Source organism: Neofelis nebulosa, chromosome 2 (assembly GCF_028018385.1).
Source record: "Neofelis nebulosa isolate mNeoNeb1 chromosome 2, mNeoNeb1.pri, whole genome shotgun sequence".
Classification (NCBI taxonomy): Eukaryota; Metazoa; Chordata; class Mammalia; order Carnivora; family Felidae; genus Neofelis; species Neofelis nebulosa.
In genome coordinates, this window is record NC_080783.1 from 579,082 (window position 1) to 600,962 (window position 21,881).

The 21,881-nt window shown below is 51.0% G+C and overlaps 1 protein-coding gene across 2 annotated transcripts in view; it reads left to right on the forward strand.

The window, feature by feature from the left end:
- HDLBP (high density lipoprotein binding protein) overlaps positions 1-21,881 on the forward strand; it is a 74,556-nt gene that overhangs the window by 43,204 nt on the left and 9,471 nt on the right. For both annotated transcript variants that reach the window (XM_058698574.1, XM_058698582.1), the window contains exons 6-20: positions 5,601-5,807; positions 5,892-6,107; positions 6,630-6,836; positions 6,969-7,076; positions 8,377-8,481; positions 8,854-8,932; positions 10,582-10,721; positions 12,165-12,269; positions 12,381-12,494; positions 13,473-13,559; positions 13,725-13,856; positions 17,149-17,367; positions 20,369-20,590; positions 20,682-20,900; positions 21,711-21,849. In XM_058698574.1, the coding sequence (XP_058554557.1) occupies positions 5,601-5,807; positions 5,892-6,107; positions 6,630-6,836; positions 6,969-7,076; positions 8,377-8,481; positions 8,854-8,932; positions 10,582-10,721; positions 12,165-12,269; positions 12,381-12,494; positions 13,473-13,559; positions 13,725-13,856; positions 17,149-17,367; positions 20,369-20,590; positions 20,682-20,900; positions 21,711-21,849 (2,299 nt within the window). The remainder of the gene's footprint in view (positions 1-5,600; positions 5,808-5,891; positions 6,108-6,629; positions 6,837-6,968; positions 7,077-8,376; positions 8,482-8,853; positions 8,933-10,581; positions 10,722-12,164; positions 12,270-12,380; positions 12,495-13,472; positions 13,560-13,724; positions 13,857-17,148; positions 17,368-20,368; positions 20,591-20,681; positions 20,901-21,710; positions 21,850-21,881) is intronic.

A 21,881-nucleotide genomic window follows, 5' to 3' on the forward strand; every position in this document is an offset into this window, starting at 1 on the left:
ACTCACCCTGTCCTGTGGGCCATGGGAAAGTCACTAACTCTCCACTAGCTTCAGGGACCGAAGTCCCGAAACACAGGCAGCACTTCACCTTGCTGCTGACATGTAATCAGTTCTCAGACTTGCTGTTTACTGGTCAGTGAATATTTGAGTATTTCGTGAGTGAGCACTGGGCGGGAGAAGACCTGACCCACTCCACTCCCCCTACACCTCCCTTTACTTTAAAGCAGATCCCAGATACATTAATCTGTAATCTGCCCCCCACCTTTTTAAAAGCATAATCTACCAGGCTGTTACTCATTAAAGTTAACAGTAATTTTTAAGTTTGTTACTTATTTTGAGAGACGGAGTGAAAGCGCATGAGTGTGCGTGGGAGAGGGAGAGAGAGAATCCCAAGCAGGTTCCATGCTGTTGGCGCAGAGCCTGATGTGGGGCTTGATCCCACAAACTGTGAGATCGTGACCTGAGCTGAGGTCAAGAGTCTGACACTTGAGGGGCGCCTGGGTGGCGCAGTCGGTTAAGCGTCCGACTTCAGCCAGGTCACGATCTTGCGGTCCGTGAGTTCGAGCCCCGCGTCAGGCTCTGGGCTGATGGCTCGGAGCCTGGAGCCTGTTTCCGATTCTGTGTCTCCCTCTCTCTCTGCCCCTCCCCCGTTCATGCTCTGTCTCTCTCTGTCCCAAAAATAAAATAAAAAAAAAAAAAAAAAGAGTCTGACACTTGAGGGACTGAGCCGCTCAGGCACCCCTAAAAGTAATAGTAATTTCATAATATATACGTACTAAGCCCAGTCTGTGGACTTCTTACGTTAATTATCTCCAGTCGTCTTTGGAGTTCAAGTCGGCATCCACACCAGGCCTGCCTGCTGGGCGTCTTGTGCTCATGCCCTCTTTGGTTCCTCAGTAGTGCCCTCCCCTCCTCTTCTTGGTGCCTTTGATTTTCTGGGATAAGCAGGTGTTTGCTTTGTCCCACTGTCCACTGTTACTTCCCGTAAACTGGGGGTTAGATCTAGGGGTCGGTTACTTTGATGTTCAACTTGTTTGGCAGGGAAACTTGTGGGTGGTCCTGTGTGGTTGTTATTGATTCCGAGACTAGACTCCAGTTTTCAGCAAATGCATCCGTTAATAAAGTTCCCGATCTTTTGCTTAGTACTGTTATCATCTGCAGACAGCTTAAATTCAGTGGGGTGCAGATGGCAGATGTCCAACTCCCTCCCCGTTAACTTGGTCTTCTTGTGAAGAACTTTCCTCTGCCACCTGTTGGGTCAGTGTTCAGACTACGTTGGCACCCTGGCATCTTCACGGGGGACCCGGGAATCTTCTCACTGTCATTGTGAACTTTTGATGTGTTGATTTGGTCCTTTATGGTGAAGTTTGCATCACCTTTGGATAGCGGGACCCCCTTTGGTTTGGCCTCCTGCCGCCTTCTGGAGTGATCGTTCGTGTCCATCATGCCCTAATTTCGAACACAGACAGACATGCAGGCCAGCTGTAGCCACAGACGTAAAGTCAACTGTTCATCCAGGAACTCTGTGCCTTTTTTTTTTTTTTTAATTGTTTTTGAAGTTTATTTTTGAGAGAGGGGAAGAGACAGCATGAGGGGGCAGGGACAGAGAGAGAGAGACACAGAATCCGAAGCAGACTCCAGGCTCTGAGCTCTCAGCACAAAGTCCGACGCAGGGCTCGAAACTACGAACCGCGAGATCCTGACCTGAGGTGATGTCAAACGATTAACTCTCTAAGCCACCCAGGTGCCCTTCTGTGCCTTTTTAGTAGGAAGTTGCATGAGTGCAAACTGGTATTTCTAATTAAGATGAAAGGTGATGGAGTCTTAAAATTGCTTGAAGGAGTTCATGCTCTCATCCTGAGATACAGTTAAGGTGGGACAGAGTCAGAGCTGTGTGATAAGATCCTGTCAGAGACAGCTTCCGCAAACCCCCCCCCCCCCCCCCCCCCCCCGTCTCCCTCCCCTGCCAGGTGACCATTCTTAGTCTTTGATTTATCCTTCCCTTGTTTGGGTTTGAGAATAGAAGCAAAAGATAACTTGCGGTAATAGACCTTGCCCTACATCCTGTTTTTTCCTGCGTCTTTTTTGGAGATGTATACGTATCAGCAAACAGTGGCTCTCCTCCTTTCTTACTTGGGTGCGTGGTGCTCTGTGCGTGTGCTGGAAGTTGTTCAGGCATTCCTGTTGATGGGCATTTGGGTGCCTCCCTGACTTCTGTTATAAGTGTGTCTGGTTAAAAACCTTGTGCATATGGGATTTCCTGTTTTACCCTGTCTGTCTGAAGATGAGTTTCCTAGCAGTGAGGTGGCTGGTCTGGGCTGGTCTGAGGGCAGTGCATACTTAATTTCTCTGTAGCAGCCAAGCCCTGGCCCCCAGGTGCACCCGGGGGCCTCCCCCACAGGCTTGCCCCGCCTGTCAGCTGCTTGGGCTTTTGGCATTCTGGAAAGTAGCTGAGTGTACTTTTAATTTGGATTTTTCAGATGAGCAGAATTGTTTTATTTACTTACTTGAAAGAAAGTGTGAGTGGGGGAGGGGAGAGAGAGAATCTTAAGCAGCCTCCACACTGTCCGTGCAGAGCCTGGCGTGGGGCTCGATCTTACGACCGACCCTGAGATCATGACCTGAGCCGAAATTAAGAGTTTGACACTAAACCAACTCAGCCACCCAGGCGCTCAGGATTGAGTGTCCGTTTAATACTGAAGGATCATGACCTGGGCCGAAATTAAGAGTTTGACACTAAACCAACTCAGCCACCCAGGCGCTCAGGATTGAGTGTTTAATACTGAAGGACCCTTTGCATTTGCTCTGTGTGCTCTTTGTTCTTTGGCCTTTACTATCAAGTTAAAGAGTCTACCTGGCTCAGTGTATTAGGGCTCTTAAAACCTGCCCCAGAGGGGCACCTGGGTGGCTCAGTTGGTTGAGTGTCTGACTTGGGCTCAGGTCATGATCTCATGGTTCGTTTCATGAGTTCGAGCCTGGCGTCGGGCTCTGGGCTGACAGCTCAGAGCCTGGAGCCTGTTTCGGATTCTGTGTCTCCCTCTCTCTCTCTGCCCCTTCCCTGCTCGTGTTCTGTCTCTCAAAAATAAATAAACGTTAAAAAAAAAAATTTAAAAACCTGCACCAGTAATACACCTTATGAATAACGCTTCCTAGTTGGCCATTTGTTTTTTGACCTTGGTGTGTTTTGCTGTGTGACGGGTTATTCAAGTGTAGTCATGTTCATTACTATTGTTATTTTGAGTCCTCACTAGGAAACTGTTTCACTTCTGGATTATGAGAAACTTCATCTTTTCCTGGTGCCTGGAAGGGTGTTCTTCCCTTTTTTGTTCTGGATGTTTGGAGTTTCTTACCAGCAGGGGGAGGGGCACATCCAGTTTCATCGTTCTCCATACGGCTGTTAGGTTGTCGACACCAGTTGTAAAAGAGTTTTTTCCCAGTGATTTGAGTGGCTGTTTTTATGAAGTCCTACGTTTCCGTATTAACTTGTTTCTGTTTGTGGGTTTTCAGTTCTGACCTGTTGGTCTGTCTTCCTGTGTGCTAATATTCTGTTTTAAGGGTAGTAGTTTTATATTATTTATATTTAGTACAGTTGCTGGTACCCTTCCTGTACTGTCCTCTTTCAAGATTTTCCTTGTGCCTTTCTCTTTTGTTCTGCCATGCAAAACTTTATGATCTACCTTTTGCTCAGAATTGCATTAGAGCTTTAAAGGAGTGTTTTGTGATTTTTTTTTTTTTTTGAAAGAGGGCACAAGTGAGTGAAAGGGAGAGAGAGAAGTGGGGCTCACCTGATGCGGGACTCGGGCTCATGAACCGTGAGGTCATGACCTGAGCTTGAGTCAGATGCTTAATGACTGTGCCACCGGGGCACCCCGTCCTGTGAGTTCTAGTGCTCGGATCCCCCCTGCGCTGCCTGGGCGCCCCGTCCTGTGAGTTTTAGTGCAGGGACCCCACCTCTTATGTTGGGTTGTGTCTATTTAGCTACTTTGTCTTTTTTTTTTTTTTTTTTTGGCCTGTCAGAAATGGCCATTCTTTTGCATTCTGTCTTCTAACCAGTTGCCGTTAGCATGAGATAAAGCTGTTTTGGTGCTGCTCTTCTCCCTGTTATAGACCTTAGACGTTTAATAAAGTTGTAGTTTCCCGGGGCTCCGGAAGGCACAGGCCCGTGCCTCTTCCCTGTCTCATCTTTGTGCCTGCTTTGCTTCCTTGGGTTTCCTTTTGTGGTGACCCCCTGCAGTGGAGGTTGGGGGGGGGGGCAGACCTCAGTGGGTACCTCCCGTTAAGTACAGGCTGAGTAGGGTGCATGCCTTTTGTCATGTTACAGGAGTAACACATCCATTGATGTTCATGTTCTTGCACATTTTAAATCATAAATAGATTTAAATTTTCTGGAGGTGATCGTTTGATTTTTCTTCTTACATCAACGTCATGACACGTCAGTGGTATGGTGAATTATATAAACTGATTTCCTCATTGATCCATTTTTGGAGCAAACGTGAGCTGATCAGAATGTGTAACAGGCTGGTGGTCTTTTTCTGTGCTGGTTGGGAAGTGAGGTCCTGTTATATGGTCTCTAAGACATTTTTGTTTTGAACGTCAGGTAGTCTGCTATAAGATGGTATTTTGGGGGGCGCCTGGGTGGCGCAGTCGGTTAAGCGTCCGACTTCAGCCAGGTCACGATCTCCCCGTCTGTGAGTTCGAGCCCCGCGTCAGGCTCTGGGCTGATGGCTCGGAGCCTGGAGCTTGTTTCCGATTCTGTGTCTCCCTCTCTCTCTGCCCCTCCCCTGTTCATGCTCTCTCTCTGTCCCAAAAATAAATAAAAAACGTTGAAAAAAAAAAATTTAAAAAAAAAGATGGTATTTTGGGGGAAGGGGGAAGTGGCTGATACGGGAGTTTCTGCTACACCAGTGTTGGGAGCTTTAACACGTTTCTTTTTTAAGTCGTCTTAGTGGCTACTTTCTGCACAGAGTTGGGAAGACTGGGAGCCTGTGTCCTCCTGGCTCTTTGGGACTTCAGGAACCTGCTTGATTTCTAGCAGTTGGACTCATTGGATGAAGGCTTTGGACTATTTCTATTTTATTTTCTCAGATAAGTCGTCTGTTTTAAGTGGTTGTAAAAGAGAGGAAAAAGAGTTTATTAGGGATATAGGTCTTATGTCTGAAAATAAAAATCGCTGAGTATTCCAGAAACAAAAATTAATGTGGTTAGTCAGTTATGTACCCGTTTTCCTACCATGTCCCAGGATGGTGTTGACAGTCATGGAAGTGGAGAACAAGACAGCATTCTTGAATATTCCTGTTCTCGTGGTGGCTCATTGCGTCGAGAAGCTGTTGAACAAATCAGTACTTCTAACTAACTATGACAGCAGAGCATGTGTTATGGGGTCATGGGGGGGTGTATTGCACTTGAACTTTTCCTAGCCTTGGGGTCAGGGTAAGCGTCCCCAAGACCATGATGTTTATTTAACCTGGGAGTGTTCTGAGGGATGGGCTGGCACTGGCAGGCAAGAATGGCGTTTCAGGCGGAGAGAATACCATGGAGAAATAATGCTTTTTCAGGACCTACAAATACTGTTGTTTTCTCTGCCTCTCTTCCTCTTACAGGCCTCAGCAACTGTTGCCATTCCCAAAGAACACCATCGCTTTGTTATTGGCAAAAATGGAGAGAAACTGCAAGACTTAGAGCTCAAAACTGCAACCAAAATCCAGATCCCACGCCCAGATGACTCCAGCAATCAGATCAGGATCACCGGTACCAAAGAAGGCATCGAGAAAGCTCGCCATGAAGTCTTGCTCATCTCCGCTGAGCAGGTGGGGCCAGGTGAGGGCTTGGTGTGTGTGCATTGGCCTCAGCCCAAGAGCTGTGCCGTCATGGTTCTGTTCTGTCCTTTCCAGGACAAACGTGCTGTCGAGAGGCTGGAAGTGGAGAAGGCGTTCCACCCCTTCATCGCTGGGCCTTATAACCGACTTGTTGGTGAGATCATGCAGGAGACAGGGACGCGCATCAACATCCCCCCACCCAGCGTCAACCGGACAGAGATTGTCTTCACTGGAGAGAAGGAGCAGTTGGCCCAGGCTGTGGCTCGCATCAAGAAGATTTATGAGGAGAAGGTAGTGGTTGGGCAGAGAGTGTGGGGACTGTCATCTGGAGGTGTGGCTGAAGTCTAGCCCCTGCCTCTTACCGTCTTGTGCCCAGATGAGTTCAGTTTCTAGTTAGTTAGCGGGTGGAGCTGTTGGGCAGGGAAAGAGTGGACAGAGCTTGGAGCTAGACGTCTGGGCTGGACGTAGCACCCAGATCCAGTCAAATGTTGGAGCTAGCTGTCTGCTGTGAGTCCCTGTCATGGAGTCCCCATACTCACTCCTTGAGGTAGGGGGAGGACTTGGTGTCCTCACCTCATGGGCTTGCACTTTTCAGTCTGGGCTTGAGTTAAATTCTCAGGTGATTCTTGTGAGGACGAAACCCAGCCCTTGATCAGAGGAGGTTCTGGGGGTTGGCTGGTCCCCGTCTTCACTTGCAAGGGCTCACGAGTATGTAAGGCTCTGCGTCTTGCTCCCCCCTTCTTTGATGACAGTGTTCTGTTCCCACCTATTCCTCCTGAGTCCTCCCTTCTGACTCCCTCATGGTGCTCTTAGAAAAAGAAGACCACAACCATCGCCGTGGAGGTAAAGAAGTCCCAGCACAAGTATGTCATCGGGCCCAAGGGCAACTCCTTACAGGAGATCCTGGAAAGAACAGGCGTGTCTGTGGAGATCCCACCCTCAGACAGCATCTCCGAGACTGTGATACTTCGAGGCGAGCCTGAAAAGCTGGGGCAGGCGCTGACTGAAGTCTATGCCAAGGTAACTGCCGCGTACGACACTGGGCGCTGGCTGCAGGGACCGTGTCGGGGGAGCGCACGCCTGGCTCTGGCGAGCATGAACACGCGTGAGCTGGCCCCCGCAAACCCGCTGCTCTGCCCCCTGGTTTCCTAGGCCAACAGTTTTACGGTATCGTCCGTCTCCGCTCCTTCCTGGCTTCACCGATTCATCATTGGCAAGAAAGGGCAGAACCTGGCCAAGATCACTCAGCAGATGCCTAAGGTGAGGGGGCCTTGCGGATGTGTTAGTTTTGAGTTTTTGATCTTGTCATCCCGTTGCCGACATTTGTTGTTTATTCTGGGCATGCCTCTGAAGACTGTAGCACAGTTTTTAAAAGTCAGTTGGTGTTTGTGACAGTCCGTTTACATGGTTGGCTGAGGAAGAACGTAATAAAGTTTTTAATGTATCTGTCATTCTTTTGATCTTTTTAATCAGAAGCTGTGTGTATTGTTAGGTGTCGTGGATACCTTAGGAAAGATCTCATGTATCAGGGCGTAGTAACTTCACGATAGTTATGTCTGTAAACTTGGAAGAGCACACGTGCGCCGTTTGTTTGAAGTGCGGTGTTACAGCCTTTTCATGCTTTGCACTTCCATCCTTGACGTCTTCCTGGTCTTCCGGAGGGGACCACAGCTCCCCGTGGACTTACCCCGGCGGACTTGCGCGGGAACACATCCTTCGTACCACCCTCCTACTCACAGCGGGTTTCCAGTTGACTTCTTCATGTTTCTCTTAGGCTCAGGGTCCTGGTTCACACAAATGCAGCTGCTTCCTGGGGCCACTCTCCCTTAATGCCCTTGTCACACGTTGCCTTCTTGCCTGGTGTGTCGTAAGCGGGGACAGGGCTGGCCTTGCCTGTGGACCACCTTCAGGCAGCTCTCCATGGGTTCAGATTTCCTCCCTAATGCTTGTCCTCATTGTTTGACTTTTTTAAAAAAGTGTTTTTAATGTTTATTTTTGAGAGAGAGAAACAGACAGAATGCTAGTGGGCGAGGGGCAGAGAGAGAGGGAGACCCAGAATCTGAAGCAGGTTCCAGGCTCCGAGCTGTCAGCACAGAGCCCCACGCAGGGCTCAAACTGAAGAGCCGTGAGATCATGACCTGAGCTGAAGTCGGACACTCAACCGACTGAGTCACCCAGGGGCCCCAGTACTTGTCTCATGTCTCATTCTTTGTGTGAGTGAAGAGGAGTAGGCCTGTAACAGGGAAAGTGCCACAGCGAAACAGTGGGGAAAGTGGTGTTGAGGTGCTCTAGGTCTGTGGTGTGGGTGGTAGGCATATTGTGGAGGATTTTATAGTTCCCATATTTACTGAAGCAAAGATGATTAGATCACAGTATTGAGTACCAAAATAATGGGTGTCCCCCAGCTGCCCTCTTCAGCCGCCTGTGGTGTCTCTGGACGAGCGTTTATATGAAGCAGGTGGGGTTGGCCGCTGCCTCAGGAAAGCACTCGCAGGTTCTCAGGGCGCTGCCGCTGTGCCGTGCCGTCTTGGCCATCTCCTTCCTCATTTTGATGTGGTAGGTTCACATCGAGTTCACGGAAGGTGAGGACAAGATCACTCTGGAAGGCCCCACAGAGGATGTAAATGTGGCCCAGGAACAGATTGAAGCCATGGTCAAAGACCTGGTAAGGTGCCCCCCCTGCACGTTGTGGGTGCTGGTGAGGTAGGGGCGTGGCTGGAATGTCCTCGCTTGCCAGTCAGACATCACGTGGGTGGGCCTGGCTACCCAGGGGTAGCCCAGGGCGAGTAACGGGTTCTGAAGCGGTTAGAACCTGGCCGAGTCCAGGAGGTTCATGGATGGAGGAGACTTTGTTTTGAAGAAGGGTCTTTGAAGTGGGCCGGAAGGACAGTCTTAGAACAATGCCCGACAGTTGAGTGACAAAACATGGCAACAGCTACCGGCTTTTGGACTTTGGTTCTTGCTGGTGTCTGAGACGGTGGCTCATCCCGTGGCCTCAAGAGTTTGTCTCCGGACCCATTCTGTGCTTCTCCTGCAGATTACCCGGATGGACTATGTGGAGATCAACGTGGACCACAAGTTCCACAGGCACCTCATCGGGAAGAGCGGGGCCAACAGTGAGTGCGGCTGATGGCGCCGGGGGTGGTGCTGGGGTTGAGGGTGGGTCACACAGCTTCGAACTCCTCTTCTCCTCGGGCTGTGGTCGGTCTGGAGGTAACCATGACCATCCTGGTCAGAGGTCACGGTGAAGGACTACCGAGCCTGATGGGGTAACATCACTGGTTTTCTAGTCACTACCGAATGGGTGCCTAGCAGGGCTCCCCAAGGAGCAGGAAATGTCTGGGCTCACGGGCACAGGGAGGGGTTCTTTTGGGCAAGCGATATCACGGCAGCCCAGGTGAGCTCTGTCGGATCAGGAGCGCAAGCGTGGTTCCTCAGAAGTGTGTTGAGTGAGGGCTGTGCCCAAATGAAGGATGTTTTCTAAAACCCACTCCTTGACCTGGTTTACTGTGAGGCCACCCGACACATTACGGTGCTTTCCTTGTCCCTGTGTTTCCTCTGTAGTAGGAGGTGAGAGGGCAGCACACGTCCCAGCCTGGGTCCATCCCTAGGTTGTAGGGACCCCAGCCGTGTAGACAGGATGCCCTGTGAGTGTGTCCTCTTTGGTTTTTGCCTGATACGGTCCAGTTTTTGTTCATAGTAACGTAAGCTTGTCAGCTGTGCCGTGTTTGGTGTCAGTCTTGTGTTCTGGGGTATTTTAAACACCAGTGAGGGGCCACAGACACAGAGCACCTCCTGATGGAGCTCCCTTGCACACACTGCTGAAGCCTCGCGCACGCTGTAACTCGATTTGTGTGTGTGTGTGTGTGTGTGTGTGTGTGTGTGTGTGTGTGTGTGGACGAGCTCTGGGGCGTCTTCACGTAAGAACTCGTAGCTCTGACACGAATTGCCGCTGTCTGCTCCCCAGGAGTGAGGGGCCCCCGATGTGGTTCAGGTTGATTCTCTTCGCTTTCTGGCTCTGTTTCTCCCCTCCTTTTCTTTCATGATCTGAAACCTCCCACCTGGCTTCTGAGTCCTTGGCTCTTGTTGTCCTACGTGGTTTCACCCTGGAATAGCACATGTCCTGGCTATCTCTGTGTGTGCTCACAGCCCTCCTCTGTGACCCCTAAGGATCTTGGGCGAAATGCAGGCCTTGTTTCTTGGGATAAGGTCTCTCCAGGGTGTGGGGGCTTGGGTCTCTGTTCAAAGAAGATGACAGAGGGTTTCCAACACAACTTGTTTTGCAAAGAAGTGAAGTCTTGATTTGGATCCCAGCTGATGGTGGGGTCTTTCTGGGCAGCAGCCTGACCTCCGTGGAGCCCTCGGGTGGTCATTGGGAGGTGCCCTTCTGTTATTTTTGTTTTTTTGAGAGTAATTTTATGACGTGAGAACACAGTGGTTCGGTTCCCAAACTTGCTTCCACCTTAGAAACCCCTGGGATCTTTTAAGTATTCTAAAGCCCCAGCCATAGCCCAGGCCAGGGAAACCTCATCCACTGAGAGGCCCCAGCTGTCTGTCACGTGACATCCTCAGGGTGACACCTGCATGGTCCGTCTAGGTAAAGACCATACCCAACACATTTTAGAGAATGGAGGGTCTTGCACTGAAGGCTTAATCACCCCCTTTACTTGTTGGGTGACCAGTGAGTGGGGGCTTTAGTCCTGTTCTGCTAGGTGGAACATAATAGATTCTGAGTCTAAAACGTGTTTCTTGTCGTATTATTAAGTAAACAGAATCAAAGACCAGTACAAGGTGTCCGTGCGCATCCCTCCTGACAGTGAGAAGAGCAACCTGATCCGTATCGAGGGGGACCCGCAGGGTGTGCAGCAGGCGAAGCGGGAGCTGCTGGAGCTTGCCTCTCGGATGGTGAGACCTACGGCCAGGCCCTGCTGGGGAGGGGTGCGCCTGTGCCTGCTGGGTGACTCTGCAGGGTACCCTCTGTGCCTCTGTTTTCACGTGTGGTCCTGGAGAATGGGACTCGCTCAGTTTAGGAGTGACTCTGAGCTGCAGGGGCCCAGGTGCTGTGCTGGAGGCACTGGGGCTCTGCAGCAGGGCTTTTGGCCTTGGGGAAACCCCGGAGTCTGGGAGGCTTTGAGTACCGACTCCAGGGACTGTGATGGGATTTTCTGGATTCTTAGAAGCACCCAGGTGACTCCCATGTGCAGCCAAGGTTGAAAATTCCTGCTGTGTGGTTATCTGCAACTCTAAAGGTTGGCGGGGCATGTTCCTGCTGCCAGACTGAATTTCTGCACTCCCCTGTCTAAGCTGTCGGCGCTGGTGTGTCTATCTTGATTGTGTGATTCATATGCAGATAGCCATGCAGCTGTGATTGTTGGTTTGGGCTGCACGTAAGCGTCACTGGGATGCCTTTCAGCATCCAGAGGAGGCACGTGCTGAGTGAGAGTTTACGTGCTGAGTGAGAGTTTACGGTTCGGCGTAAACACGTGCAGAATGTCAGGAAGCCTCGGGCAGGGCAGCGTGCGTGCCTCGTCGGGATAGGGAGTGAGCTGCATGTCTGTTGTCACCCTGTCACTGCCTGGCTCTGGTGCCCAGGCCTGGAGCCTGCCCTCAAGGCCCCCTTTGGGCAGTAGCCTTTCCTTTTCCTCAGCTGCAAGCTGACATATGCGGCCTCCTGCCATTCTCTGGCCATCCCTGAGCTCACAGCTCAGCAGAGGGTTCCAGCTCTTCCCTTGACTCAGCCAGCTCTCTTGTTGCCCGGGGGGGAAGGGGGGGGGGTGTCCCTTGGTCTGGGGTATCTGGTGCTTCTGTGGGATTACTGAACCCGTGTTTCTCTGTCAGCCTGGTGCCAGTCTGATCCAGAATCTCCCCCAAGATTTTCAATGGTTAGCTGCTAGTATTTTTTCTTTATCCTACCTCTGTTTATTCTTTTGTATTATTCTTTGGTGTTTTAGTGAGATGCTGGGGTAGGTGAGAACCAGAACCATGCAGGTTTACTGCCTGGTGTTGAACCCTTCTTAATTATCCACATGTGGCAGTGGTTGAACCACACTGTGTTCTGGAAGGATCACTGCCTGCGGGGCGTTGCGCCTCATGGTCTCTTGTTCTCGTCCCCATGGGTTGAGGCCACTGCACTGGCACTTCTGGTTGAGGGGTCCTGAACTCTGCTGTGGAATCGTACTTCATTCAGGAAAATGACACCCAGCCCATGTTGTTAGAGAGAGTGGGTGTCCTCTCCAGGGCACTCTGCTGGCTGCCGACTCCCTGTGGTGCTACGAGGCTGTGTGGAGCTCCCCAGGCCCCCGGGGGGCCTCCTGCTGTTAACATCATCTCCTCAAACCGCGTTTTTAGGAAAATGAGCGTACCAAGGATCTGATCATTGAGCAGAGATTCCATCGCACCATCATTGGCCAGAAGGGTGAACGGATCCGTGAAATTCGTGACAAATTCCCAGAGGTAAGGGTTTCCCAAAGGCATTCTTGAGTCCTCTAGGAGGGACTGATTGGCGCTGTTGTGGAATCCGGTCATTACCAGTAACTGAACGTGGATTTGTGGTGATTTGTCCAGGTTATCATCAACTTCCCAGACCCAGCACAAAAGAGTGATATCGTCCAACTCAGAGGGCCCAAGAATGAGGTGGAGAAATGCACAAAATACATGCAGAAGATGGTGGCAGACCTGGTAGGGGGTGTTTCCCTCCTTGGTTGAGATACGGTGTTGCTGGTGGTGGAGAGGCCTGGGGGACTTGGCCCATCAGTACCTCTGCTTGGGGAGCGCACTCGGGCCCTGGATTGGTCTGCCGTCTCCGTCGTGACGCCATCCCTGGTAACCCCGTGTGCTTAGACTGGCAGAAATTGTTAGGGCCTCAGTGTTGCGTGGAATTAAGGTGGGGTGCCAGGCTCCTTGTGTCCTGGAGGGGCCTTGGGGTATCTAGATACCGTGTGCCGTCTGGTAAGGAGCGGGACGTGCGCAGATAGTGTGGGGAGTCAGCTACTGATTTGTTACCTTCTTGAGAGCTGGAATGGGAACAGGTAGTTTGGAAAGTGCCGAGGGTCGTTATTGATGGGAGGACTCCAGGTGGGCTCATGCTTTCTGTGGTCCTTCGTGGGGCTTGGACCGAGCTGACCGCTGCCTCAGTCACTGATGGGGGCTCTCCCAGCCCTGAGCACATTCACGCTGCCCTGGAGTGGTGGGGTTCCCAAGAGTGGCAGGGTCTGTGTGTCACCTTGAGGTGTGCTCTGGGCTTACTTCTCCCAGCCCGGTGTCCTGGTCTCCACTGGCCCTCGGCCAGCTCTGGTCCTGGAGGTGGCCAGAACCCCCTCGTACCCAGCGTGTCGGTTGAGGACCCTTGGCACACTCCGTTGCTTCTGGATTGTGGAACTTGCATCGAACGGATGGCAGGTTGTATTGCGAGCCACTTTTCATAAAGGTGGCTTTGCCTCAGTTAACTGTGGCTTGCCCAGTTAGCTAATTGCTGAGTAAGTTATCCCCCATTCTTGTGACAAGCCTCTGAAGGTCACAGGTCAGATAGCGGGAGACCAGGAGGATCCAAGCGTGTGTTTTCCCATAATGAGACCTGTCATTTCATACTCTTTCATGGATGACGGGATACCTCACTCCAGTATGCTGGCTAATTGTGCCACTCCTTTTGTTTCTAAGGTGGAAAATAGTTACTCGATTTCTGTTCCGATCTTCAAACAATTTCACAAGAACATCATTGGGAAAGGAGGCGCAAACATTAAAAAGGTGACCAGCCAGTTTGTCCCCTGAACCTTGGCTCTCCTCAGCCTACCCCCAAAGCCCTCTGCCATTCCGGCTGAGCTTTGAAGGAGGGAGCCTTCCTTTCCAGCCCTGGGCTCCAGCTGTCTCACCTGGGACGTCCGCTTTTCATGGTGTCCCATCTGCTTGTAGATCCGAGAAGAAAGCAACACAAAGATCGACCTTCCAGCAGAGAATAGCAATTCAGAGACCATTATCATCACAGGCAAGCGAGCCAACTGTGAGGCTGCCCGGAGCCGCATCCTGTCCATCCAGAAAGACCTGGTAATGGGGTGTTTTGTGACAGGACGCTAGCCAGGCTCCCTGTGGTCACGTCTCAGCAGCCCCCACGGCGCTAGCCTGCTGTTCAGGCACGCGGGGTCAGGCAGGCCGGCCCTCCCCGCAGCAGTGCTGGCCTCCGAGCAGCCACCTGCCGCCTGGCTGTGGCGGTGTGCCCCGCTGGTCTGAGCAGTAGCACTGGACTTGAGTGCTTGGAAGTCATGTCGTGAAGGCATTACAATAATTTTTTTCAATTTCTGAAAAGTTAATGTGTAAAAAACTGCATGTTTAAAGCGTGCGCTTTGGTGAGTTATGACACGTGTGCATCCATGGAATCCTTTCCGTAGTCAGGATGCCGAGCGTGTCCGGCACCCCAGAAATGTCCTCCTGCTCCTTTTCGGTCCCTCCCTCTTTCGTGCCAGCCCCCGCCCCCTACTCTGCCTAGCCATCCCCTTGACCTGCTTTCGGCCACAGGGGATTAGAGTGGGTTTCCTGCATCTTCGTCGAAAAGAAGTCCTGGCATCTGCTCTCCCCCATCTGCAGCTGCTTTCGCCTCGAGCATCCGTGTCGCTCTGTGTGTCAGCACCTTGTTTTGTTTAATGGCCGTGCAATACTGTCATTGTTCGCACTGATGATCTTCCTTTTGGTCTGAGACCTGTAGTTTTTCTTTGAAGGGGTTTTTTTTAATCTAGTAAGTCGTCAAATTTTTTAGCGTGGAATTTTTCACAGTATTCCCATAGTGTGTTTTCACTGTGGTGGTCTCTTTTGCATTCCTGATGCCTGTAATTCGTGTCATTCTAGAATCATCTTCCTTTACCCTGGTAGTAGTCTTTGCTCTGAAATCTACTTTTTCTCGTTAAAGTAGGTTTCTCTTAGGCAGTTTGCTTTTTTTTCTACTCAATTTGACCGTCTCTGCCTTTTAATTGTATCTCATTACATTAGTAATTGTAGATACGCTGTTTTAATCCATATTTTTAGTAAGTGTGAGGAAATGTGAATTTTTTTAATTTTAAAATTCTGTTAAAATTCATGTAAACAAGATTTGCCATCTTAGTGTACAGCCCCAGGACAGTAAGTGCATTCACACTTGCTGTGCAGCCATGACCACCATGTGTCTCCAGAACTTTCCATCTTCCCAAACAAACTGTCCCCGTAAACAAGTTCCTTTGGCCTTCCACAGCCCCTAGTCACCCCTGATGTGATTGTTCTGTGCGGTTCCGTTTCAGTCCACCGCCTTGAACTTGTTCTCTGTGTGTCCCGTCTTTGTCCTCTTTTTCTGCCTGCTTTTGGATTTAATAGAACTTTGTTTTTCCTTTGATCTCCCTTTATGGCTTACTGGATATTATAGCTTTTACTTTAGTGGTTGTTTCAGAGTTGTCCGGGCACACGTTCCACGTGCGCTTCCTTCCTCCGGGTCCCTTCGTGCTATGGCAGTGTCGCTGGAGGTGCTGAGAATCCCGCGTCCCAGCGCTACTGCCCGGCCTCCCTGGTCTGCGTTGCGGCCCCGCGGCACCTTCTTGTTTGCACATTGGCTTCTTTTCCTTAGTATTAACGTGGGTCATGTGGCAAGAACGTATTTAGTTTTGTAAGAAAGTGCCAGCCCGTCTTCCCAGGAGGCTGCCCCAGTGGCAGGGTGGGCATCCGGGGGCTCTGCAACCTTGGCTTGGAGGTTTTCTTTCTGCACCTGACTCTGTTTTGGCACCTCCCACAGTGTCTGTGAGGACACGTCTGAGGTCCTCCTTTACTTTGCTCCTCCACGCACGTTCTCTGGCTCTTGTTTTTAGGAGTGTCTCGTAGGCTTTGAGCGACATACGACATGTCTGGGGGTCCTTTTCCTCGCGTGTCTTGGAGTTCATTGAGCTTTCTTGGATACGTGAGTTTAGCATTGTCATCAAATTTGGAAAAATTGGGGTCACTATTTCTGAATATTTTTTTTCTGTCCTCCCCTTCAGGGACTCCAGTTACCTGGTGATAGGCAGCCAGATTGTCCTGTGGTTCATTGGTACGCTATTTATTTGAGTGGAAAGATGAAGTGGTGTTTTTTCCTCCATTAGTTTCTTTAAATTTGTTAATTTTCTGCAGTGTGTAATCTGTCTGTATCCCACCTAGTGTATTTGTCATTTTGGACGTTTTTACCTGTAGGGGTTCATTTGGAATATTGGAGGTTTTACATTGACACCTTCAGTCTTTCTTTGCCTTTTTGACCACATGCAGGGTCGTGAAAATGCCTGTTGTAGTGTTATCGGTCTCCTCCGGTTCTTTTTTTTATGGTTTTTTTTTATCTGAGGTGTGGATGCAGAGGGAGAGAGTGAGAATCCCAGGCAGGCTCCACCGCCCAGCATGGAGCCCAATGTGGGGCTCGATATCAGGACCGTGAAGTCACGACCTGAGCTGAAAGCCACAGCGGGATGTTCAACGGAACCACCCGGGCGCCCCTCAACCCACTGGTTCTAGTGTCTAGTGTCATTTCTGGGCTGTTTTCTGTGCTTTTCTCAGTGAGGTAGTTTTCTCCTGTTTCTTTGCTTATCTGCTATTTTTTCATTGGATGCCAGAAGTTAGGAGGTTTCCTTTGGTGGATGCTGGATAGTTTTGCATTCCTGTAAGTGTCTTTCAGCTTCATTAAGGTACTTTGAAATACTTTGCTCCTTTGTGGACTTGCTCTTGAGACACATGAGGTGGCGTCACAGCAGTGCCTAGTCTGGGGCATTACTTCCCACTACTGAAGTGAGGCTTTCCTGTGCCCACGTCCTGGCACGTGGACAGTGCTGTGTGCTGTGGTTTGCTTCCTCTAGTGATCCGGGGCTCTTTCCCAAGCCTCGGCCATTTCCCTCCGCACGTCAGCATGGGAGCAATGTCCAGTTCACGGGGGCTTCTGCCTCCACGCCGCCCCCTCCCCTCAGGCTCTGACCTGTCAGCCCTGTGTCCTTGACGCCGGGACTTGGCCAGGGGGCAGTCAGCAGGCTCACCTTCCTTCCTCCCTGTCTCCAGTGTCTTGAACACCATTGTGTCCTTGTGGGAGGTAAACCTGGTCCTTGTGTCACCTTGACTAGAGGCAGGATAGGTGCTGACCCGTGGGCATATCGGTGTATCTCTGCTTGGGCACCAAGAGAACCAAAGGAGGAAAGCACTGTTTTCACGGTGTAACCCGGAGGCTTCCCCTCCACGTTGTGTGAGCCACTGCCCCCGCCCCATCCCACACCCATACTCATGTACCCACTCATGCACACAGGCTCCGGGTCCCTGGGCGGCGGGCGTGCCGTCCTGTGTCCCACACCTCACGGACTGTGTGTGATTCCAGGCCAACATTGCCGAAGTGGAGGTCTCCATCCCCGCCAGGCTGCACAACTCCCTCATCGGCACGAAGGGCCGCCTGATCCGCTCCATCATGGAGGAGTGCGGCGGGGTGCACATCCACTTCCCTGTGGAGGGCTCGGGGAGTGACACGGTTGTCATCAGGGGCCCCGCCTCCGATGTGGAGAAGGCCAAGAAGCAGCTCCTGCACCTGGCAGAGGAGAAGGTGAGCCCCACGCCCAGGAGTGATGGTGCCGTGTCTGTCCCTTGCTAGAAATCCTTGCCCTGTTTTTGTGGCAGGTCAGAAAACTGCTCCGTTACACCTTTATGTCTCTGGGTTTGCCATTGCTGAACAAAGGGCCTTGGCAGGTCGAATGCCTACCTGTACGATGTAGAAAAGTTGCGGTTTGGCGTATTGGCTTTTTTTTTTTTTTTTTTTTTTTAATTTATTTTTGGGACAGAGAGAGACAGCATGAACGGGGGAGGGGCAGAGAGAGAGGGAGACACAGAATCGGAAACAGGCTCCAGGCTCCGAGCCATCAGCCCAGAGCCTGACGCGGGGCTCGAACTCACGGACCGCGAGATCGTGACCTGGCTGAAGTCGGACGCTCAACCGACTGCGCCACCCAGGCGCCCCAACGTATTGGCTTTTTTAAGTAGGATTCATAGACTATAAAATCCACTTTTCTGAGTTTTGACGAGCATACACACACTGACATGACCACCACTGCAGTGAAAATGTTTTGGCCATCACCTTAAACTCTGCATTGAATCACCTTTGCCCCTTTGTCAAAACCCACGCGTGGGTCTGTTGCTGGACTCTGTGTGTCCCAGTGACACCATAGGGTCGGGGGGGCTGGGTGTCCCAGTGACACACCTTTAGCTTTGTGCTTTTGTAGAACCACGTTAGCTGTTCTAGATCTTTGCCATTCTGCATTTGGAAACTGCTTACCAATTTCTAGGGGAAAATCCTGCTTAGATTTTGACCGAGACTGTGTTGAATCTGTAGACCAAATTGGGGAGAACTGACCTCCCGGGAATTCAGTCTTCCAGTCTGTGTTAAGTCTTTGATTTTTAATTGGTGTTTTCTTACGTTCAGCATGGGGTTCTCCTTCGTGTTTTGTTCAATTCATATCCTCGCTATTTTGCTTTGTAGCATTGTTGTTAATTAAATAAATCAGTGTCAGATTCCAGCTAGGGTCACGTATTGAAATATGTTTTTTTTTTGTATTGGCTTTGTTTTGTGCATCTGCTTTAAAGTTCAGTTACTAGTATTAGTAGCTTTTTTTGTGAGTTTTATGTGTAGAACATGTTGTCTTTGCGTAGACAGTTGGGTTTCTTTCTGATCTGTACGCCCGTAGGTCTTGTCCTATGCGCCACGCGGGCCTCCAGTATGGCGTTGCGTAGCAGTGGGGAGGGCAGACAGCCTTGCCTTGTTGGCAGCCTTTGGGGAAAGTGCTCAGTCCTTCACCATGAAGTGGGAGTTACGCTGTCTTCCAAAGTTGCTCTTTATCAGGTTGAGGAAGTTCTCGTCTGTTACCGATTTGCTCAGAGTTGTTGCGGGAACAGGTGTTGGGTTTTGTGGGAAGATTTTTCTGCATCTGTTGACATGGTAGCATGGTTTTTCATTTTTTAAGCATATGTATTAGATTTTTTTGGTTAGCTTTTTCCTTTTTTTTTTTCTTTTTAATGTTTATTTATTTGCGGAGAGAGGAAACAGTGAGAGAGGGAGAGAGAATCCCAAGCAGGCTTTGTACTGTCAGTGGAAAGCCCCACACAGGGCTTGAGCTTATGAACTGTGAGGTCACTACTGTAGCCAAAATCAAGAGTCAGTGCTTAACCCATTGAGCCACCCAGGTGCCCCTAGTGGTGGTTTTTTGTTTGTTTTAATGTTTAACTGACCTTGTGTTTTTGGGTGACCCCACTGGTTTAAGTATGTCATCTTTTATCATGTTGCTAAGCTGGGGTCACCTTGCTCATTAGCTTTTTTTTTTTTTTTTGAACGTTGGTTTATTTTTGAGAGAGAGACAGAGTGCAGGTGGAGGTAGGAGGGGCAGAGAGGGGGAGACCCAGAATCTGAAGCAGGTTCCAGGAGCTGAGCCTTCTGCACAGAGCACGACGTGGGGCTTGAACTCACGAACAGTGAGTTGGATGCTTAACTGACGGAGCCACCCAGGCACCCCTGCTCATAGGTTTTTTTTTTTTTTTTTTTTTTTAATTTTTTTTTTCAACGTTTTTTATTTATTTTTGGGACAGAGAGAGACAGAGCATGAACGGGGGAGGGGCAGAGAGAGAGGGAGACACAGAATCTGAAACAGGCTCCAGGCTCCGAGCCATCAGCCCAGAGCCTGACGCGGGGCTCGAACTCACGGACCGCGAGATCGTGACCTGGCTGAAGTCGGACGCTTAACCGACTGCGCCACCCAGGCGCCCCAATAGGTTTTTTAATAATGGTGCTATTTGCCAATGTCGTTGTCTGAAGAATAGAAGATTTTCTCAGGGGTGTTTTGTGAAACCAGCATTTAAAAGATAACAAAATTCACTTGTTTATTACTCTGTTTAGCATGCTGGTAGACCCTCTTTTTTTCCCCCCCCTCTTGTGTTTCTTCATGCCTGTGAGCCAGGTTTCAGGATACAAGGAAGAAGGGGGAAGCATTGTATGGGTCTGAGTCAGCCAGGCAGAGTGTGTGCTCCAGATGAATCCTCAACAAGGTCGTCGTGTCGGGGCTTTTGCTGAGCCCTGGCTTCGTGGTGTCAGACTAGGGCCTTGGTTGGCTTCGGTCTCTCCGAGATTGAGATGGGGCCTTCCTGTTGGGAAGGGCTCCCCTGTGGCGAGAGCAGGTAAAAGCCTAGACAGGGAGCATTCTGCTCGACTTGGGAGGACCGAGAGTGCTGTGGGCTTACTTGCTGTGCAGTTGCCTCCTACTTGCCTAGCAGCCCGAGGCCACACTCACCAAGTCCCCTCTGTGGATGGAGAGCACTGGCGGGGGTTCGGTCAGTTCGGGGAAGCAGCAGGACTGGGGCTCTCAATCCACATGCTCTTGGCTATCTGAGTGTCTATGGTCATGGTAGATGGCATGTAGGTACTTCCCGTCTGGGGGTCCATCCATTAGTTTCCGTGAGGCTCGATTAGCCCCACACTGTTGTTCTCTAGGCCCTCTTTCTCACTTGCCCAGGGGACCAGGCAAGTAGCATCAGACCAATGTATCTGCGGTTGGTTTCCACAGCAAACCAAGAGTTTCACTGTTGACATCCGCGCCAAGCCGGAATACCACAAGTTCCTCATTGGCAAAGGGGGTGGCAAAATACGCAAGGTGCGTGACAACACTGGAGCCCGTATCATATTCCCAACGGCTGAGGACAAGGATCAGGACCTGATCACCATCATCGGGAAGGAGGATGCTGTCAGGGAGGCACAGAAGGAGCTGGAGGCCCTTATTCAGAACCTGGTAAGGCCCGGTGGGAGCTCCGCCTTGGTTGTCCATCCTGTCGGTGTGGTTGACACGAGTCCTCTCCCTTTCCTTTCCTCCAATGCTGCAGGATAACGTGGTGGAGGACTGCATGCTGGTGGACCCCAAGCACCACCGCCATTTTGTCATCCGACGAGGCCAGGTCTTGCGGGAGATTGCTGAAGAGTATGGTGGGGTGATGGTTAGCTTCCCACGTTCTGGCACGCAGAGTGATAAGGTCACCCTCAAGGGCGCCAAGGACTGTGTGGAGGCCGCCAAGAAGCGCATTCAGGAGATCATCGAGGACCTGGTAGGTGCCTGGGAGGGTGGCAGGGCTCCAGTCAGGCTGGGGCTCTTTGGTTCTCAGTCTTGGACTCTCAGCCTCTCTGGCTTTACTCTTGGCAGGACACTGCCCTTGAGCAGCAGCTTTTAAAAACACATTATGAAATGAAATCTGTGTGAGGAACCGGCTTCCTTCTCCCTGCCTCTCCTTCCCAACGGGAAGAAAAGAGATGGCAGGGGAGGGCGTGTCAGCGAATCCACATGGAAACTTGTGGGGTTTTCTGAACCAGCCCTTAGAGAGCCTCACCCCCCCCTCCAGGGCTCCTCCCAGCCCTCCCCTGCTGGGGCCTTGGAAGTACTGTCCTGACCATTAAGCCCGATGCCTCCTCACAGAGTCACAGCCACAGCATCTGAATGTCACCTGGCTAGTGCAGTCACCCTACAGGGACAGTGGCTAACAGTGCCGCGTGCTTTGTGCTCGGGGCGGGGGCTCTGTGCATGGAGACAGGAGATGGTCACACATGCTCTGGGCAGCAGTGAGTGCTGGTGCCGTTTTGTATAGACAGGTCATCAGTACTTAGTCACTGGGAGATGTCTCAGAAAGAGGCCTCCCTGTCAGTCCTGCCCCCACCCTCCCTCTGTCCACCCTGTTGTACTTTGACCACTTGGAAAAGGGGTGGGGGGGGGCGTGCATCTGTGCTTTTGGGGGTCTCTGTAGAGGATCGAGCGGAAGCTGGTGAAAATATGCGTCGAGCCTAAGCAGTTAACCTTTGCCTTTATTTTTTTCTTTCTTGCTGTGTCCCCCTGCCCACCCCCCCCACCCCCCCCACCCCCCCAGGAAGCCCAGGTGACCATAGAATGTGCCATACCCCAGAAGTTCCATCGATCTGTCATGGGCCCCAAAGGTTCTAGAATCCAGCAGATTACTCGGGACTATAACGTTCAGATTAAATTCCCAGACAGAGAGGAGAACCCAGGTGGGTCTCAGCGGTGAGCTCTGTGCTGAGTG